Source organism: Ciconia boyciana, chromosome 8 (genome assembly GCF_034638445.1).
Source record: "Ciconia boyciana chromosome 8, ASM3463844v1, whole genome shotgun sequence".
Lineage (NCBI taxonomy): Eukaryota > Metazoa > Chordata > Aves > Ciconiiformes > Ciconiidae > Ciconia > Ciconia boyciana.
Window position 1 is genome coordinate 12,258,026 of NC_132941.1, and position 19,631 is coordinate 12,277,656.

A 19,631-nucleotide genomic window follows, 5' to 3' on the forward strand; every position below is an offset into this window, starting at 1 on the left:
TTTAATGCTGTAACAACAGAAAAAGCATGTATAAGGATGGAAAAACAATATTGAAAGCTGTACGCCCTAACAGGAATTATACAAAAGATAGGATATGTTACATAAAAAACCTTAATACATCTGAATTTTTGCTTCATCGCTATATAAAATGTTAATTTGTGAAAAGTGAGATGAAGTACATTATTTATTCCTATTCTTACTTTACATACACTATTTGAAACATCTTTTAGAGCAGCATTAGGTATTTGTTTCATTAATAGATAGGAACATTTTGTAGTAGAGTAAACTTAATTTTCCAAACAAACTCTTTTATCTGAATACAACAATAAACATTTACAAGATTATATATTTTTTTTCTGGTCATATAGTTTATGTATAGGATATCAGTTTCTTGGGGGAAGTATTTAAAATACTGCTCAGCCTCCACATTTACTATTGACTTGATAATCTGACAACTCATTCCAGCAGCCTTAAAGTCTGACATATTTTACACAACATTATCATCTGCTTATTATTATTATAGCAGCCATATTTAAGAAGCAGATAGGTTTTTTTAAATAAAATATTATCAGATAATCAAGTAATGACTTATTCTTCAGGGTAAATTAATTTAAGAAACTACCCAGTTACAATGACTAAGATAATGATTGTACAACTCTTTAGAATTTTTTACAACTTTTAGTTAGTAAATCTGGTTTTGTGTATATTTTCAAATCTTTTTCATGTAGTCTCTTAAAAATAAACATAAATGCGCAAGTCCAGCTTGTTCAGTTTCTCAGTAGTATTCCAGCCTCTCTTGATATCTTGTCAAACAGTCTTCTTAAAAATAATCTTCCTGCTGGAACTAGTTCTTTATAGATCATTTGTGATTAGGATATTGCCAGAGGAAGAAAGTGGGATGCTCTATGTTCTTTCTTTGTTTTTTTACCTTTCATGGGGACCCCTTTGTGGTTTAATGTAACAAACATCTCCTTTCCTTTGTGTGTCCATTTTGCAGAAGCATATGTATTATAATGGTTTTCTTCAATCAGTTCTATGAAGTTGCAGTCCTCATTGCATACCTTCTGTTGAGAGGAAATAATAAAACAGAGTAAAATAAGTACAAGTGATTTTTTAAATACTTAGATTAGGGAGAAGAATATGCATTATAAATGCCACATATTATTAATATTTTTAATAAATAAATTGGACTTCTGAAATCTAAGTATTGAATATTTTAGCTTTGTCTATTACCCCTTAGTATTCCACATTTTTAAGAAGTATATAAGCTCTAAGCACTGAATTTATTAAATGGACATAAAAGTCTAGTATGGGATGTATGGGATAAGTACAGGATACATTTTAATTTGTTAGGAATCTATTTTATACAAACTATACAGATGCTACATCTAAAAATACATATCTTTAAGATTGTACATGATGATTGTACACACCAGAGAAGTTTGCATCCATACCTTTCCATAGAGTCTTCCTGACTTATTCATTGCCAGAAAGTATTCACTTTCCACTCCTTTGATTGCCACTATTCCAACTGCCACTGTTCGGATTTCTAGAATACCTGCAAAGGCACACAGTAAAGGCTGTAAAATGGTTGTTTGTTCTCCAGTCAACTTAGAAGGTTTAGTTAAACTAATATTCTGTAATACTTCTGTGTTTATTGAAAATCTGCACCAGTTGTTCTTAGAAAACAGGGAAATTATGTATTTATTCATGCAAAGAAAGGGCTAGACTTTAAAAATCATCTGTATGTGATCATGTCTGCACACAGCCACTTAAAAAATTTTATGGTGATAATTTTAAAGTATATACTGAAGTTGTGATATTAGTATAAGTAATTTTTCTATTTTCAAAGAATCAACGTATCTTAGAATTTATCAGGCTCAGGGTTTCATTTGGAAGAATTATAGACATAGCCATCAAGGTTCACAGAATTTGTGTAAAGCCTTTATTTTGAAGGCTTGTGTAGCAGTATCATGTCCTTGAAAGAGTGTAAACCTTAGAACTTGCAAGTGATAGAAAACAGACCACAGTGTCTTAAATAAGATAAAGTATTTGCTTGACCTTTGTATGCTTTTATGACTGATCAGAGCTGTAAAGATACGTGTATTTAAAAATCATTAAAAGCTGCTCTGAGAACTTATTTATTCAAAACCAGAAAACATTTAGAGTTGTTTTCTATAAATTATTTTCATGTCGCTGAGGTACATCTGCAATAGTTTTCTGTAGTCATTATGATACATTTACCTGCAACATAAAAAATATTCTTATGTTAATTAAAAAAAACAACTGAGCAAAGGCAGGAGGGTGGTGCAAGTTATTAAGGAACACCAGGTTGTTTTCAAGCTTAAATATTATTATTGTTGTTTTAAGCAATAGTTTAGAGTTATACTTCTGAGTTTGAGCCATTTTCTTCCATACCGAGTCACCTACAGAACTGTGTGCAGTAGCATCTGTACTGTGACTTGTTCTCCAAAATAGGGTCTTTCAAAGCCAGCCAACTCTAGGCAAATTCCGATAGCTAAGCATGGGGGAGACAAGTGAGGGAGGGGAGAGAGAGGCTTGTGTTAGATTGTCACCTGAAAGATGACCTTCCTCTTGAACAAAACATTTCCTTTTTTTCTCTTTCAAGTTTGTATTGACTCTTCACAGCCACCACACATGATACTCGTTTTTTTAGAAAGGCATTAAATATCTATGATATTTCTCCTTCCCTATACTTTTTTTAATATCCTGATGTCCTTTGCTTTCTTTACCGTTCTGTTTTGCTTTCTTCCTTGATATTACTGATGCATCAGTCCTAGCCTGTATTGCTTACTTTTTGCTTCCTATTTTCCCTACCAGGAGTTCAGTTACTTCTTCTCATGGTGTGTGCCCTGCTGGGCGTTCATCTCTGAACACTTATACTTCTGTACTTCTCTATAAAGCTAAGCCAACTTTAAGGAAAGCTTTTAGAATCTTTTGACAAGTCGCACTCTGCTGCAGGCCTAGCAACAATTCTTACAAAGGGTAATTTCTGACTGAAACTTACAAAAATTATATTAACTTTCATTTAAATTTCACTTTAGAAAAACCACAGTGAGGCTGAAAAACAGATGAACATCTGCATCTAGCCAAACAAAGAACATAACAGTGGAAGGGATCTCTGGGTCATCAAGTCCAGTGCTCTGCTAGCCTGGGAATTGCATCAGATAATTCTCTTTTCATAAACTTTGCCAATACTAAATTAGAGTTGTTATTTCTTTGCCCCCAGTGTTTCCGCCGAAGGCTGTTCCAGAGTTTGATTTATTTTAATGGCTAGAGACTCTGTAGTAATTTGCAATCTGCATTTTTTCAGCGACAGCTTATATCCATTTGTTCTTTTGCCTGTGCTGGCCATTAACTTGAGGAGAGTTTTTTTAAAAAATCTGTGTTTGACTTTTCTATTTATACAGAATTAAAAAAATGAAAGATTTAAAATTACTTTTTAAAACAAGTCATGCTAATAGGAATTGAGATTTCCTTGAGTAAGCTGATGTTGGCTGAAGTTACAGTAGTAAGAAATACTACTGCTTTTAAAAAGGAAATGCCAAGAACTTTTGTCCAAGGCAATATTATTATTAGAATTTTTGCATTATTTTTTAGCTTGTTTTTTTTCTGAAGTAGATGGTGACATTCATACTAACTTGTAGGAATTATTTTATTTTGGTTTTGAGTACTTGTTTTTCTACTTTATTCTCTGTTGAAACATAAATGCCTTTCATGTGGAAACTTCACACTATCCATGTAGAATTTGGTATAGGATAGAAATTGGGGATATAAAAATATTTTATAAGCCTCCTGTGTAGCAAATCTGAATGGCAAAATAAAATGTTATCTATCAAAGCTATATTCTACTTATAATTTACAAGGGCACTATGTGTGGTAGATTTATCATATTCAGCTCTTTACATGTTTTTTCATCTTATTTGTTAAAATCCCATTGTGCATAAAAAGCAATGCATTTTAATTAAAGACAGATAATTTGATATTAATAAATTGTTATGCATATTCAGTACTATTTGCTATATTATTATGTGCTTTTCTCAATTTTAAGCAATTATGTACCTCCAGAATTAGGGCTACCTCTCACATAAATAACATTTGACACTGACTCAGAGGTGATATGAAATCCAAAGAATGTTTTAGGTCTTTGGATGACACTGTTCTAAAGATACTCTGTCTGTGCATCTCTCCATAAAGTTTGGTGAGGGAACACCACATGAACTCTCCAATAACTATGTCTCATTAGAAATGTTGTGATATTAGTAATGTTAAAGAGAAAGAAAAAAGACCACAGAGAGTTCAGTGGAAACAGAGCTTGTATATTCTTGATTCTTTGCTCATAACATGTCTATCTCAGAATTATATGGCCTATCATAAACTGCATGTGCTCATTTTGCTGTTCCAAGTTCTAGATCATTTCTCATCTGTTCTGATGTGTCTTAACATATCCCCAAAGGAAAAACAAAGCATGAATTTTTCCCTTTTCAGCAAAGCATTTATTTGATTTAGGTCTCTGAGGCAGCATCTCACATGCACTTTTGTATCTGATGTGCAAGTGATTCATCACTGAGTTCTTCTCTCTATTTTAAGGTGTATGATACAAGTTCCTTAAGCAATAAGATGGCATACTGTAAGGTATGCCTTTTCTTCTTCTGGAGGCTGTGCCTCAGTAATTCTTCTGTTCATTTCAGAAATGTAGTATTGCTGCAATTCATTGCATATTTTTTTCTTTAAATTAAATAAATTATATAGGAAATGGACACATGGTTTTTAGCAAACTGGGAAAAGTAAGACTTTACTGTGTAGTTAGAACTGTGATAGCTGATTTTAGCTGAGAACTTGATTTATGATCTTTCAGTATATAGTCTTTTGTATGGAACTCACTTGTTTTGTTAATTACAAAATGTCATGTACATACACGAATTTAAAATTTCTTCCTTTATGTAGAGAAACTATGGAAAGGGACTATTAAAGTTGGGAAGTCATACACTGAAAGTTTATTAGTTTATCAGTGTCAGCATTGCAGTTGTATCACATGCTTAAATTTAGTATCCAATATCAGAGGTCTCTCACAGACCAGGAAGAATGATTTTTGAGTAATATTCAATTTAATACAGACAGAGATTTCTATACTTCAACTGTTTTAATAGGTGCTTCTGAACAGACAAGATTTATAAGGTTACCAGCTTTTTCCTGCACACCTATGATACGCTGCATAATTCTCAAAGACAAGTTCTTTGATGAACTACTAGTTAATGGAATCTTTAACACTTATAAACAACATAATCTCACTCTGAAAACCTCTAAACTACTTTTCTATTCTTTTAATACTCAGCTTGATATATAAACACTCAACACAAACTTTGAGGTTAAAGAGACATGTGGATAACGAAAATCACTGTCTCTTCCAATTATAATTTTATAACTTATATTTAAATATAAAAATTAGCTTTTATATTATATCATAATTATAGCACCAAAGCAGGAAGTTCCTAAAGGATATACCAAATAATAAAATAATAAATCCATAAAAGAGAGAAAGTAAGTTGTATTTTTCCCTCTTTGTTTCATTTCCTTTCAGTATCCCTATTAAGTCAAGATATCACATTATATTACACTATATGACATTATGGTCATATTGGTCTGTCTTTATTTTGTACGTGTTCCTGGTACTCAATCGCTGTAAGAGAAGTTACATAATGGTAAATAGACACTAAGATGTGTTGTTGCAGATAGGAACCTAATCCATCAGTAGGTGTCAAGAGGTAATAAAACTGTTCAACCAGAATTTTGGCCAACTGCAGATATTTCCTGTTTCTTCTATACTTTCTGTAATCATCTGCTACTGGTGATTCTTGCCAACAGGATGTTGGGCTAAATTAAATTTGGATCTGAGCTGATATGGTTAACCTTATGCTCTTAGTGTATATGGTTTGTTATACAGTTGTGACTTACATTCAGCCAAGTCTGTGAATGTGATCTTTTAGTTAGTTTGGTTTTTTTAAAAAAAACAACTCTTCTTTTTTCTTTTCCCTTTTGTTTTGGAATTCTGCATCATTGCAATGTCTTTAATAAGACTAGCCAGGAACAACATTTGGTGTACTGGAAAGTAACCCAATAATCTCATTTTTCTATAAATGCAGAAAGAGCTTTGCTTCTGAGTAACTGATGGTATTAAAATCAACAACAAAACAGTAATATACTCTAAAGATTAGCTTTATAGGGATGGTAACCTGAGTTAAGCAAAACTCGCCAAAGCTAAAGAGTGTCTTTTCTAGTATACCATTTTTGACTGCCTTTAAGACATGAACTGAATTAAAATGTGTTCATTTCATTGCTCCTCTATTGTGAACCTAAGTGTAGCTGAGCTTCAGTGTTCATGCTAATTCTTGTTAGCTGATTCATTGGAAGGAGGTAAATCTATATCCGTAGAAAAATGGTAATAGAAGTAAACCTACTATGTTATGTTATGTTTGTAGGCCATTTTATACATAAAGGCAAAAATTCTCTTGTCATTAAAGTGAATAGTAAGATTTCAGCTAACTCAGTAGAGCCAGGATTTTATCCCTAAGGTATTTCCTTCACTGAGGCAGGAGAGGTATAGTAAGCTAAAATCTTTTCAGAAAAAAATCCACAGAGAAATAGAGAAAAATGCTGAACAGGCACACGTGTGAGATTTGTCTGTACCAGTTTCGATGTGTTAGTTTATGTAGCACCAGATACATCAGAGAAATGATAAAGAACTAAAATCTACAGTCAGAAATTTTCCTAAGGAAAGCCTCTTCTCCTCAGTTTAATAGTATATAGTTCCTTGTCTTATATTAGCAAGGAATATATTACATTATATTCTTATGTGCTTCCTTTTGAAGTAAAAAGTTCTAATCCTTTCAACCTCTATTCATGAAAAGGAAAAAGTCACCAAGCTAGGATGGGAAAGAGAAAATTCTTTTATGTAGATTGTTTCATTTAAATACTCTTTTAATACTCTAATAACCAAAATTACTTTAAAGACACGCTTAAATTGATAAGATGCTGATGATGAGAAGTTCAGAAGGTAAAACTTCAACAAGGTCTTAAATATCCTCGGTTTAAAAATGAAAATGTAAACTATATTTTTCAGTTACTTTATCTAAAGCATCCACATAAAATTTCGGAAGAGGTTTGAGAGAAGACTTGAATATACCACAAAGTAACTGGGAAAGAAATCAGATTAAAGCCAGAAAGAGGAAAAAAACCTGAAAATGGGCATACAAAATTGAAAACAACTGTAATTTCTATAAAATCAGCATGAAATTCCAAACAATTTTATATGGTTGCATGGTCAGTGTATCAAATGTAGCTTAAAATTCCTGTAGTGAATGAAGTTTCCTACAGAGCTGAAATTCTGTCCAGTGTATGTAAAAGACACTCAGCTGAAATGGGCTATAGTTTCTCTTTAGAAGAAGATGACTATGGATGCTGGCAGCAGTCTTTTTAACCACTTGGTACAAATTAAATAACAGACAGTTGATATAAAATCCAGTAGAAAAAAACCAAAGAAACAAAACAACCCTTTACATTGACAAAACAGTTTTAGTGGGTGAAATATATGTTGGGTTTTGGAGACAATTTACATAATAAATGAGGTGAGTTTCCTGGCATTCTGGTCTAGAATGACAGTTGCTCAGCCTGGAAGACAGAACAGTACCTCGGGCTGGAAATTTATGTAGAAAAATTGGCATTTAGCTACATCATTGATACAAAATTGAGAATTCTCATGTAAGATAATTCTTTCCTGGCAAAGTGGTATTTGATAATTTTGGTTTTAATCACCTGATATTAAGTATCTTTTTCTGATTTAATTAATATTTTCACATTAACATTTTCATCTTCTTTTTGTTAAACTTTTTTTGCTTTTACAACACAATAATACTGTGACATTTTATTTGTTTTAACAAATCTTTGCTTTTGTTGCTACACAATCTGTTTACAGATTACATTAAACTAATTTCTAACTGTATGCAGCCATAGCTGAATAGGCAGAGTTTCTTTGTGTTTGCCCATAATATCCTCAAATAACAATATCCTACCTATAACAAAGTAGTGAGAGCCTTGTCATTTAGCGAAACTGGGGCATTTTGTCTTTAATCATTTTGCAGCCAAGAGGCTGAAAGAGCACTTACAATTCTTGCTTCTGAGAGCTCTAAGGAAACCAGTAAGTGCAGCACATTACTGAAGATCCAGCAGTTGGTAACAACCTCTCCAATGGGTCTTTGGAAGAGAAGAGAGAGCAGAACCACCAAGCTAGATATCCTTTACATGCTAGGGAACTGCCCCAATACATCGGGTGATAAGTTCGTTCAGGAAGATTTCGGAAGAGGTTTTAAAGTACGCATTGTGTTCAGTCCCTCATCAGCTGGCTCTTTTTCCAAACATTTCATATGTTGCCAATATCCCCTCAATATCTATCACATAATGTTTCTGGTCATTGCTCCTTGATTTGTTAGTATCAGAGTTTCTGCAGACATTAATTCAAAGAGAAATTTTGGCATCCATTACGTTTTTCAGGAAGGCCCACAGCAATTTCATCCCAGCATTTTTCTGTTCTGTCAAGTATAGATGTTATGAGAAAATGTTTAATGGTAAAATGGAAACTGCTAAGAAGACTTCTGTAGTATTCTAAATACTGGAAAGAAGGGAAGAAGAAGAAAAGGAAAAGTATGGTTTTTAAGGAAAGACAAGCAAAAACAAATGTCCAGAAGCTAGTTGTTATTTTACATTCTTATTATTTCCTTTTTAAAAAATAGCTAACAGATAATATAACTAATGCTGATTTTTAAATTATTCTAAAAGCTTTACAATACCGAATTCTGTGTGATATTTACAGCACTTTATTTCTTGTGGCCTCTCTGTGCACTGAAGTCGAAAAAACCAGTCTGTTGCTGATTTTTAGGGGTAGGGAGGCTGGCACTGACAGTTAAGCACTTGTGAGGAACGTGTTTGCGAAACACCCTTTCCTAGGCAGAATTGTCTTAAGATAAAGTATGCGGAATCTCAAATAGGGAAAGGGTGGCAGAAAAGACTTGGATGGAGAATAAGTCAAAACAGAAAGAAACTTCTAAATTTCACTAACTTGTGTTTCTAATTAATTAAATTTGGAGCACATATTTATGAATTCAAGTGACCTTTGCAGATGATTCAAGGCCAAGAAAAATGCTCTTGTCATTGCTTACAAGACAGTGTTTAATGGTATCTAATGTAACTTTTACTTTTGTTCTGGGATTTAATAAGTTAATGTTTGTGCCTCTTAAAGCAAGAAAATAAAAATCACGATGGTCAATCATACAGTATTTTTGAAAACTTTCATGGTATTATTAGTGTGTGCGTGCATTTGGTGAGCCAGCACAGTAAATACATTCATTAGCTGGCTTATTACACTTGAAATGTTTTTCCAGAGGAGCCTATCAGTATTTGTTTTCTGAAAGTATCATTGGATAGTTTTGTAAGTCATTGGTTTCAGGAAACGTTACCCCTTTCTATCTCTTTTTAAAAAATAGTGTTTATATTGTGAAGTATTTTTTTGTGCTTAAGTTATTTTGATTCTTAAAATATTTTTAAATGGATGTATCTTAAAGTACATTTTTAGGTAAAGCAATTTGTGTGCTCATTCTCTCAAATATAAAATCTAATAGTAAAAAATTTACTGCAAATTAAGAAAAAAGTGATTAATTTAAGAGATATTGTGATATGATTTAATTCTTTTTTTACCCTTCCCCATTACTAAATTACAATTGATAGAAAGTAGAATTTGCAGTTGTATTTTATACTTTCCTTAGCAAGAGAGTGAAAGAGTTTCCCAGATGGTACATCATAGAACTTATGTTCATAAGCTTTGTAAGTAGAAATAGATATACAAGTATATGTTATAATGGTTTTCAAAGCGGAGATGAGATCGTCTCCACCCCAGGAATTTTCTGTCTATGGATATGATTTTAATAAACAATTGATTACGGTAACAGAAAACAAGCTGATACATACATTCACTGCCACTTTCTTTTTTTAACTGTCGTATATTTGCTTCTCCTTGTGATACTCAGAATTTGGGTTTATGGCATAAACACATATAAAATATGTTGTTATTTACAGCATGGACCAATATGAAAGGCTAAAAAAGCTTTTATTTAGAGGCTTTGTGCTGTATCCATGCGTGCATTTGCTGTGCATGTGGAGACTATATGAAGCACTCTAGATATGAATATGACTGTAAAAATGATCTGCACATAAACAATGGATCTGTCAAGGATTTTCAGTAGAACAGTTGAAGCTACTGCTTCAGTGAGGTGCCAGACATCTGGATATCATGGACAAATATTCAAAGCACTCAAAACTCCTGGTTTTGTCCCGTGTGTAATTTCCAAGCAGGAAAAATTGTAGTTGTCTGAGAAAACATGATTAACAATAGAGAGATATTCCTTGAGGACTTGATGCAGCATATTGTTCAAGCATCCCCAAGCAGCAGAATTTGCTTATAAGATTTAGTCCGTGTGCAGAACATGTTTGATTAAGCATAAGTAGCTGATGTTTAATTAACTTTTTGCAATTCATTGGGCACAAAACCAGTAGACATATTGTATTAAAAAAAATCAACTAATTGCTTAACAGAAGTCCATCAAAGTATTTTTTGTACTTCGGTGGCTTTTCATTTATTAATAATTTTAAAGATTCCTTACGTGACATTACATTATCCATAAATTTCTCCACTGTTTGCCAGTCCTACAAACTGATTAATACATGCATTTCTAGATAGAACAACTTCATAATAAACCATCATCCTGGTGGTATTCAACAGCTGGCAGATAAGTTAGTTATGGAATAACTTGATAACTTGATAACTCTTGATAACTGATAACTTGATAACTCTGTGAAGATAGTATAAAACGTGCAAGATGAGAACCAAACAGAAGAGAGAAGATACAGCAGGGAACTAAAATGACTGTTTAGAAATGCTGTTATTTTACTTAAAAGATCTATTCTTTGCATATGTACTTGGACTTGTGGGTGTTTATGACAGAAAAGGAAGGAGTAATCCGAGTTCCACTCTTAAGTCTGTGTTGTTCAATGTATTTACACAGTTTCATATGCATCATCAAATGTATAATCTGGCCTTCTGAATATGTATTACTGGTACCACAGCGTGAAACGAACAGTCTAGTTTGAACTCCCACATTGATGTTTAGGAAATACACCTTCCTTTTTATTTACAAACTTACCACATTTGATCTGCAGTGGGAAATATTAAAAGCCATAGTACCTTTTCTAGTTATTTTTCAAAGTGAATAAGTGTAAAGCAGTGCTCATCAGTTTACAACACTCAGTAAAGCTCACCTCCACTCATTACTGTAGTGAGGATTTCAGTGACAATATTGCAAAGAATTATTGCTGAAGAGAAATAGCTTAGAATTTCTGAGTATTTTTCCTTATTGTACAACCTGTTTGGCCTGTTTTATCTCTCTGCTAATGTTAGTGAGCTAAATAGGTTTGTAAGTCAAATGCTTCATTCTTCATTGAAAATGGTAGCATAATAAGAATTGGTCTAGGATATTCTGACTCTAAATTGCCTTCTCTCCTTCTGTGCATGTCTCTTCGGAACATTAGCACTTTGGACCACTGACTTTCCAATATTTCTCTTGATTTGATCTTCAAAACCAAAAGGGTGTGACATTTTTCACTGAAGTAGATTGTAAAACTATGGAACTTTGCAATTTAGAGGTCTGACTTGTGAATAGCAGTATATAGTAACAACTGAATAACATGCTGCCCCAGGCAGTCATTCACTTGTGAATTTCTCATTAAACTTATTAGAACACGTCACTTTGCTGATCTCCACTGTGCATTTCATATAAATATTTTCTTGATCAGCCTCTTATACAGCATGTAGTCATTTCTCATTTTTGCAGGAAACTACATTTCCCTCCAATAAAAATTGCCTTGGAGCTAAACATATGGTTATAATGAAAAATAATATTATTTTTTAGAATTAATAGTGTCATGTAAAATCCAAGTCTTAATCTTCAGTCTGAAAAAGTACTCTCTTATTACAGCATTAATAATTTACTGATATTAAAAATGGAAAAAAAGAGTGGAATGACTGTTTACAAAATGTAATTGTTTCCAAGCAGTAAGAAAATTAATGATTTAATAGTTTAGAGCTAAACTTGTACAACAAATACTTTCCCTACAGCTCAGATGAAGGATATTTCTAGTATTTAAATCTTTTGTGCCAGTTTCAGTAGGATAAATGATCTTTTCAAGCTTTGCAGACTTTTAGAATCTAGCTTCAAAATAGCAAAAGTAAATGTAAAACACTGCTAATTAACCTTTTCACAGCACAATGAGATACATCCATTTAGTGGTGCAAAACTTCCCAAATTTAGAGTTTCAGTGCCTACAGCTATTTTGATTATCTGAAACTTGGAAAATTCCACATAGGACCAGAGCCTCCTGTCTCTCCAAATTCTTCTGTAATGCAAAAGTCTTTAAATATATTAATTTGTTCTTTGATATTTGTTACTATGCTATTTTGTGTTTTCATCTAGTAAAGAACTGATGTTTTGGTGTCTTGCCCCAGCATCATTGCTGATTAAATTTCCTTCCCTCTTTCCTGGGTAGAATTAGTGATCATAGTTGACATAAAATTAGTCATGTCACTTCTATGGAAGACTTTTTCTTCTGTTTTTCTAAGGAAAACAGGAGTGCATATTCACATACCTTTTCTTTGTATAAGAAATCGAATGATTCATTATCTGAATTGTATTCTGAAGAACTTCAGTTCCAGGTGCACTTCATGTGCTATTATGGCTTATCACCTGTACAAGCTGGCTGCAGGCAGTTGCAAAGATGGCATAAATATGACACGGCACTGTGTGCTGGACTTACTCAGTTAAAGGGGGCAAAAATACATCTAAGACAGAACGTGTTCCTTTTATATGAAGTATTCCCTCACTCTCAAGGTCTAGCTTTTTTGTACTGCGTATTGTACTGTCTCCAGCTGTTCCTGTGGCAGCTTTTCTGGTCCCTGAAACAGGCTTGACAGAAGGAATAGCAGAGCCGTATTCTGGGGACAAACCGAATCTAAGAACTGCCTTCCTGTTCTTTCAGGATAATTTAGAATTATACATTGTTGACAAACGTTACTAAAAGCTATTATTAAATACTCATAGAATGATCATAATTACATTCTCAGTGCTGAAAACTGTATTATCTGTTTAAATATAAAGTAAAATGCATTTTTAATAGTGAAAATGTTCCCAGATGTAGCTAATAACCGAATTATTTAAAATAAGTAAAATTCAGAAAGTGGACACATAAGAAAGAAGGTGGCTGCAGTATTCCAGAGCTTGAATGTATACTTAGGGGCCTCTGGCATAGGAGCAAATAGTTTTAAATTGTTTGAAATTTTGGACAGTAAAATTTTGTTTCACACAGTTAAGAGAGCATTTCATTCATAAACACTGCAATCCCTATTGCAAGAGATAGACATCTTTTCCCACTCGAAGTAGCTATGTAAAATGTAGGGCAAGCACTACCCAACTGAATACATTTTAGTTCATTTTCCAACTCAGATCTGCTACTTGGTGCAGGAACAGCTGAAGCCAGATATCTAAATATATCAATTACAGCATCTACAAGAACACAAGCAGGCAGTACGTAATTCCTTTCAAGGCACAAAATGCAAGAAGCTGCTAAGAAAATCATACTAACCCCTTGCTGCACCACAGAGTGGGAATTGATAGAAACCATCTGGCTCACTCCTTCTGCCTTCAAAACACTACTGGACATATATTTATATGATATAGTCTCTCAAATTGTTCTGGTTTGCTGCTGACAAATAATTTAGATTTAGTTGAACTTTCAAAATCTATGTGAGACCAAACACTGAAATATAAACTAATAGAAGGAGAAAATTAAAAAACCCTCAAAATCAAAAGCAATCTAATCATTTAGTCCAATTCTGAGAAATAAAATAGGATTTTTGTACCTGATGTTTCTCCTGTCTTGCTCAGTATATGGATCAAAATGTGTGTCAATTATCCAGTAATCTTGGGGTTGGTTTTTTTTCAAATAGCTTAATAATTCATTGTCTTAATTTTGCTTAATGTCACTAATTTAGTTCTAGTTACACACTGTTTTTACCAGTCTAAAAATTTTGTCTAAGATGCAAGCCTAACTTTCGGGAAATCAATAGAATATTTGCCATTACACACAGGCAGCACTTTGAAACCTGTCTCTTTGTTTACATGATCAGATATTTTTAAATGTGTTACTCTCATCCAGTTAATTTTTAGTTGTCTTCTAGCTTTACAATTCCGTATCAAAACTGAGAAAAACAGCAGCATTAGCAGCAGTGGAGAAAATTGTTCCTCTGATTCAGGACCAATTGCTGTTACCAGAGCAAATATACTATGGGACCTGTAGCCAAATTTCTCTTTTATTTTGTATTTATTTGTGTGATTTTTAATCTGCCTTTTTAAATTCAGATGAATTATCCAGTTTGAAAATTGGGGGTGGGGGTGAGGTGTTGGTGTTGACTTCAAATGCTAGGACGTAGAGGAAATCAGCTGTTAACGATTTTGAGTTTGATGATACAAATATTTGTGCACACAGTTTTGCCCATGTGCATAATATCGGGAAGTCAGTGAGAAAACTATTGCAACTAGTGTCATGTAAATATTTTCTAGAGTCCACAGGCTTACCGTGCTTTGCTTTTCTCAAGTGTTACATAGAAATAGCGTCCTAGGTTTTTAGTGAAAGGTACTTGTACCCTAAAAATAGAAAGGACTCTAGAACTAAGGGCTGCACACATTCCAGTGTGTTGTGATAGAATAGTATGATGTTATCTTCTGAGGAGAAGTTATCAGTCATAGCTAAAATGTAAAGTCATGGAATAAAGATAACAGTACTGAACAGTTAACAGAGCATAGGATTAGCCAAATTATATGAAAAGTTTCTTTAAACTTTTTTATTAACTTTAACACATTTTTATTATGTCAGTGCTTTGTACACAACCCAGTTTCCTATTGCTTTTGTTCTAATTTTTATATCCCCATGTGTGAATCAGTGCAGTTATGTTTATTTAAATTATATTATCATTGTTTATATCACCTAAAGATATATAAAGGGAACATATAAAAGGGAAACTATGAAGTTAGAAAGCTGCCTTAGGTTGTTATCCACTGTTCCTTTGCGTTATCACCAATAACCCCACCTACAGGCTAGTTTAAAAGGAGGATTTTCATATATATCTAATGCTGCTTAACTCCACCTTTAGTTACTGAAACATTCTTAAAAACCTAGTCCTTAGTGACTTAGAAGATCAAGTCTCTTAAAAACATTATTTAACCATTTTGACAGAAATAGCCCTAAAACAATTAAATTAAATTTAAAAATGTTAGTAAAATCGGCATGCCATAACAGTCATCTCTCAACTAACCAGAGGAAAGTATGTAAAATGTGAAAGAAACTACTTCACTTTCTTTACCAACTAAGGAAAGTTTCTTGTGGCCCTGAACTGCATAAGGAAGGATGCGAGCTCTCCTGTGCCTGTGAACTGCAGTAGTTAGTTTTCTTGGCTCTCAGAGCACATAGGTACTACTATATCACTATATGGTGACTGTTTATAATAAAGTTATCTGTGACCAGTCTGTTAAAGGATTTAATATCTTAAATTCAGATCCATCCTGGCAGCCATGTTATTATATTGGCAGAATTCCAAATTTCCATCTCTGACAATAATCGAACAACCTGTTTGATAGACTACAGTGCAGTGCACTGGCATAAGCATAAAGACATACTTTTCTCTTGATCTTGAGACAAATGGAAGATTTCATACCACTCAAGCATTTGATAACAGCTTCAGACAGGGGCCTTTGGAAATGCTTCACTTTTCAATTTCTCTGCTACAATTCGCATAATTCTTATTTTGCTTTTATATGTATTGGTGTCATGAAGTTTTGATGAGCTCCATGGAAGTAATACATAAGCAATCTGCAGCAGAATGTATGGACCCCTTTAAAATCTGGAAAACAGCTGGTCTGTGATTTGTAGATGTTTGAAAACATGCATTTCAGCTAATGGGCTTAAACAAGGACCTTGTTCAAGCGGGGAAGAGTAAAACATTCTCTGTAAGGAAGCAGAGTAACATGGTAGAGATTTCTTCCATAGGTTCATAGAGCTAGAGGACTCAGATAAAGGTTAGTGAGTTTTTAATATTAGACTATGGGCTGGGTAGCAGAAGCTATATGTGCAAATAAAGGGTTTGCAGCTCTTACATTTTTATTTTGTGGAGGATTTGCACTAAGCTTGTATAATTTTGTGATTGGCAGACTCAGTTTGCAGGCCTTTTTTGATTCTGTATTGTATTTATGATCATTTCTACTCCTTATAGGACTGTTCTCTCCTAGTGTTTGTAACATAAAGTAAAAGAAAAGTTACTGCGTAACATTGAACTCAGCAGGAAATTTTAGAACTGCCTTGAAGACCATGAAGTTACGACAGCACAGAGCTTGGCTGTACCCATAGTGGTATGTTCCAAAATACATACAAAAAACCTGCTCTTGGTAAAGAATTTGCTGTGCTTTTTGCTCTGACTGAAACAATTATGGCTATTCCAAGCACTTGAAGTGGTGAAGAAACCTTTTCTTTCTTTGTGTAAAATATTCCTGACTTCAGCTGTATTGCAACAAGGAGGTGGAGAAAAAGTACCAAAGTTGACTGAGAAGATGATTGTTTTTTACAACACAAAATGAAACAAAGTGCTTCTGCTGTGCTTAACTTGGTCTTGTTGCGCCACCTTAATTCCTCCATGACTACCAATGTATTCTTGATTCGTATGTGAATGCAAATGTTATATGCTAGGGAAAATTTTACAAAAATAGATTATATTTCTACTATTAAATATATTTTCAGTATAAATAATGCAATAAGTTTCTACTCAGTATAGAAATGTGGATCTGTGGTTTTAATATAGCTCCAAAAAACTTAGAATAAACTTCCATTTATGTCTAAATGGAAATATAAATTTGCACATATATTTGAAAAGTAATAGCTAACTATTTTTCAAGTTGAATATCCTAAATTGGGTATATTCTGGTGTATTGTGCTCTTAAGCCCGTATCTTGAGTAGAATAAATAGAGATAGCAATATTACTCCTAGATAGATGTTGGTAAGGTACAGATAAGTCATTCTGACTTGAAAGTCAGGAAGAGATTAATGGTGGAACAGGAATTTCATTTTTCTTTATGCCCAGTCTGTATTACCAATGTTATGAAACCATATCTTAAAGTAAAAGCACATGGATTTGCAGAAGCAATAGTTATTATTTGGCACCTTTTAAATTAAGTCCTTAAGCCATTGATAGGCATTAGTAACAAAACTCGTACCGATTTCAGCAGAGCCAGGCTTTTACAAATGGCATATATTCGTCTCTTTCCTACTATGGGTCTTTCAACTCTTGAGCAAACTTTTCCTAATGAATCACAGGGTTAGATAGCTTTTCCACTAGTCAGTGACTTAACTCCTCCACCGCTGTGCAATATTTTTTACTTTCAACAGCAATTATTTAGACTATTAATGATAGTTCTCTATAGTTCATCGGTAAGTCAATATGAATAGAACAGCCATCTTTTGACTGTATGTTGGAAAGAGAGCTAATGCTGTACTTCTCAACAATTACTTTCTCATGTTGATTACGTCTCTGTGTTGTTGAGAATGTATTTCAATCAAATACAAAGCACACAGAGAAGGAAATATTTTTTTAATGTAGAAATCTATGTTAATGAAACAAATATGGCACAGTCTGACAGGGCTCAAATCAGACTTTTTTTGTACAATACCACCTGTGGGATAAATTGCAGCACATGTGATTACAATAGATGATGTCTATATAATTCTTTAGGGATCCACTAACAGAGGCTAGTTTGGGATGCAGATGCCAGATAGCTGTTAAGAGGAAAACAAAGACAGAAACCATCTCACGATGATGGGTCTGGAGCCAGAAAAGAGTAAACTCATGAAACAGGAGGTATAACTCGCAATTCTACTTTGCTAAGCTGAGTTCAACTGAAAGTACCCATAACTGCATTGTTGAAGTATGAATGAGAAGAAAATATAATAAGTTGTGATCCAAAACCATCGATATTTACAGTGCTGTATACAGGCAGAAATATCCTGCATTTTCCTGCATCACCTACAGTGGGGTTAGAATACATTCTAGTTTTGGGATTCACATAGATAATTGTTTGGGGAAATAAGCATGATTACTTTCATGTGCAATTTGTACAAAACTAAAGTTTGTTAAATATTCTCATATATGGATAAGGATACCCCAACCAAAATGGTACCACAGACAGAAAAAAGGGAACAGCTAATGTGAAGAGGGAGAAAGGGAAGAAAGATTTTTGTAATGGCAGTCATATATTTTAATTTAGCCCTAGCAGGAGAAAAAAATGTGTATCTTATGGATAAAAGATGATCACTGGCAAGTGATTAGGAGAAAGTCAGGAAATATGGGTTCTATTATTTATTTTGTCTCACACAGTTGCATAACGGTGGCTACTTGCATGTTTTTAAAAATATCATCTGAAGCGATTTAGAAATGTAAGTACCATATATATGCTATGGGGTTTAGGCTTAAGTATTGCTTTTTGAAGTGTAACTTGAAATGTCCCTTGAGTACTTGTCAGCACTTTTAGAAAATTGTCTCTGGGATGTCTACAGATCCTATCTGAATAGGACAATGTACAGAATACCTGCTCGTGTTTATGAAATATTTTGTTATATATGAAGAAAAAGTGAGATTAGTACTTAGTCTTATTTTGGCAAAGATAGGTATTTATTACATTCCAAATGTTAAGCAGTTCTGAATAATTTCTCCAATAATTTCTCACAATAATTATGGTAAATATATCTTCTATCACTAAATCATTTTCTGTTTAAATGATATAGCCATTGGTACTCAGCACATTCTCTTAAATAATCTGGTTCGATCAGAGCTAGGCTGTTCACCACCTTACTAAATTAGGGGGTTTATACCTCATATGTTATGAATCACCTGAAAAATTCAGCTTTTGGTCTAGTTTGGTCTAATGCTAGTTTTATGATTTTGGTATAGACTGGTTTTGCTTCCAGTGTTCCTTCTGGATGAAACTGCCAGTTCAGAAATTCTCATTCAATCATTCAGAACGTGTCCTAGAACAATATGATTAAAATAGATGAATTCAAATTCAAAATACTGGATTACTTAGCTAAAAAAAAATAACAGAGCATGATTTCCTTGAAAGATGTGGTAACAGTTTCCTAGAAAGATGTGGTAATTTTTTTTTCTTTAATTTTGTTGCATGACAGTTATGTTCAGTAATATAGACTGAATTTCCCAAGTCACACAAAGATGCAGTCAGAAATGAAGGCATATTAAGTAATTTTAGTTTGGTATTTATAATCAAGTAGCCTAAGCACCAGTGTGCTAATTTGAACATTCTGATAGAAACTGGTGTATAATAATTTAAAAGAATGGTTTTATTAGTAGCTGTATTATTTTCATTGCTCAACTTAAGAGGCATTTAAAGGGACAAGT

At 33.4% G+C, this 19,631-nt stretch overlaps 1 protein-coding gene and 1 long non-coding RNA gene across 5 annotated transcripts in view; one reads left to right on the top strand and one right to left on the bottom strand.

Annotated features, from left to right (window-relative positions):
- The window catches only part of LOC140655787 (uncharacterized), a 125,873-nt gene that overhangs the window by 15,771 nt on the left and 90,471 nt on the right, over positions 1-19,631 (top strand). The gene's annotated exons all lie outside the window — the stretch shown is intronic.
- The window catches only part of FGF7 (fibroblast growth factor 7), a 29,806-nt gene continuing 10,967 nt past the window's right edge, over positions 793-19,631 (bottom strand). For both annotated transcript variants that reach the window (XM_072870693.1, XM_072870692.1), the window contains 2 exons: positions 1,455-1,558; positions 793-1,064 (listed from right to left, as the gene is read on the bottom strand). In XM_072870693.1, coding sequence (XP_072726794.1) covers positions 870-1,064; positions 1,455-1,558 — 299 coding nt within the window. In that variant the 3' untranslated portion in view covers positions 793-869. The remainder of the gene's footprint in view (positions 1,065-1,454; positions 1,559-19,631) is intronic.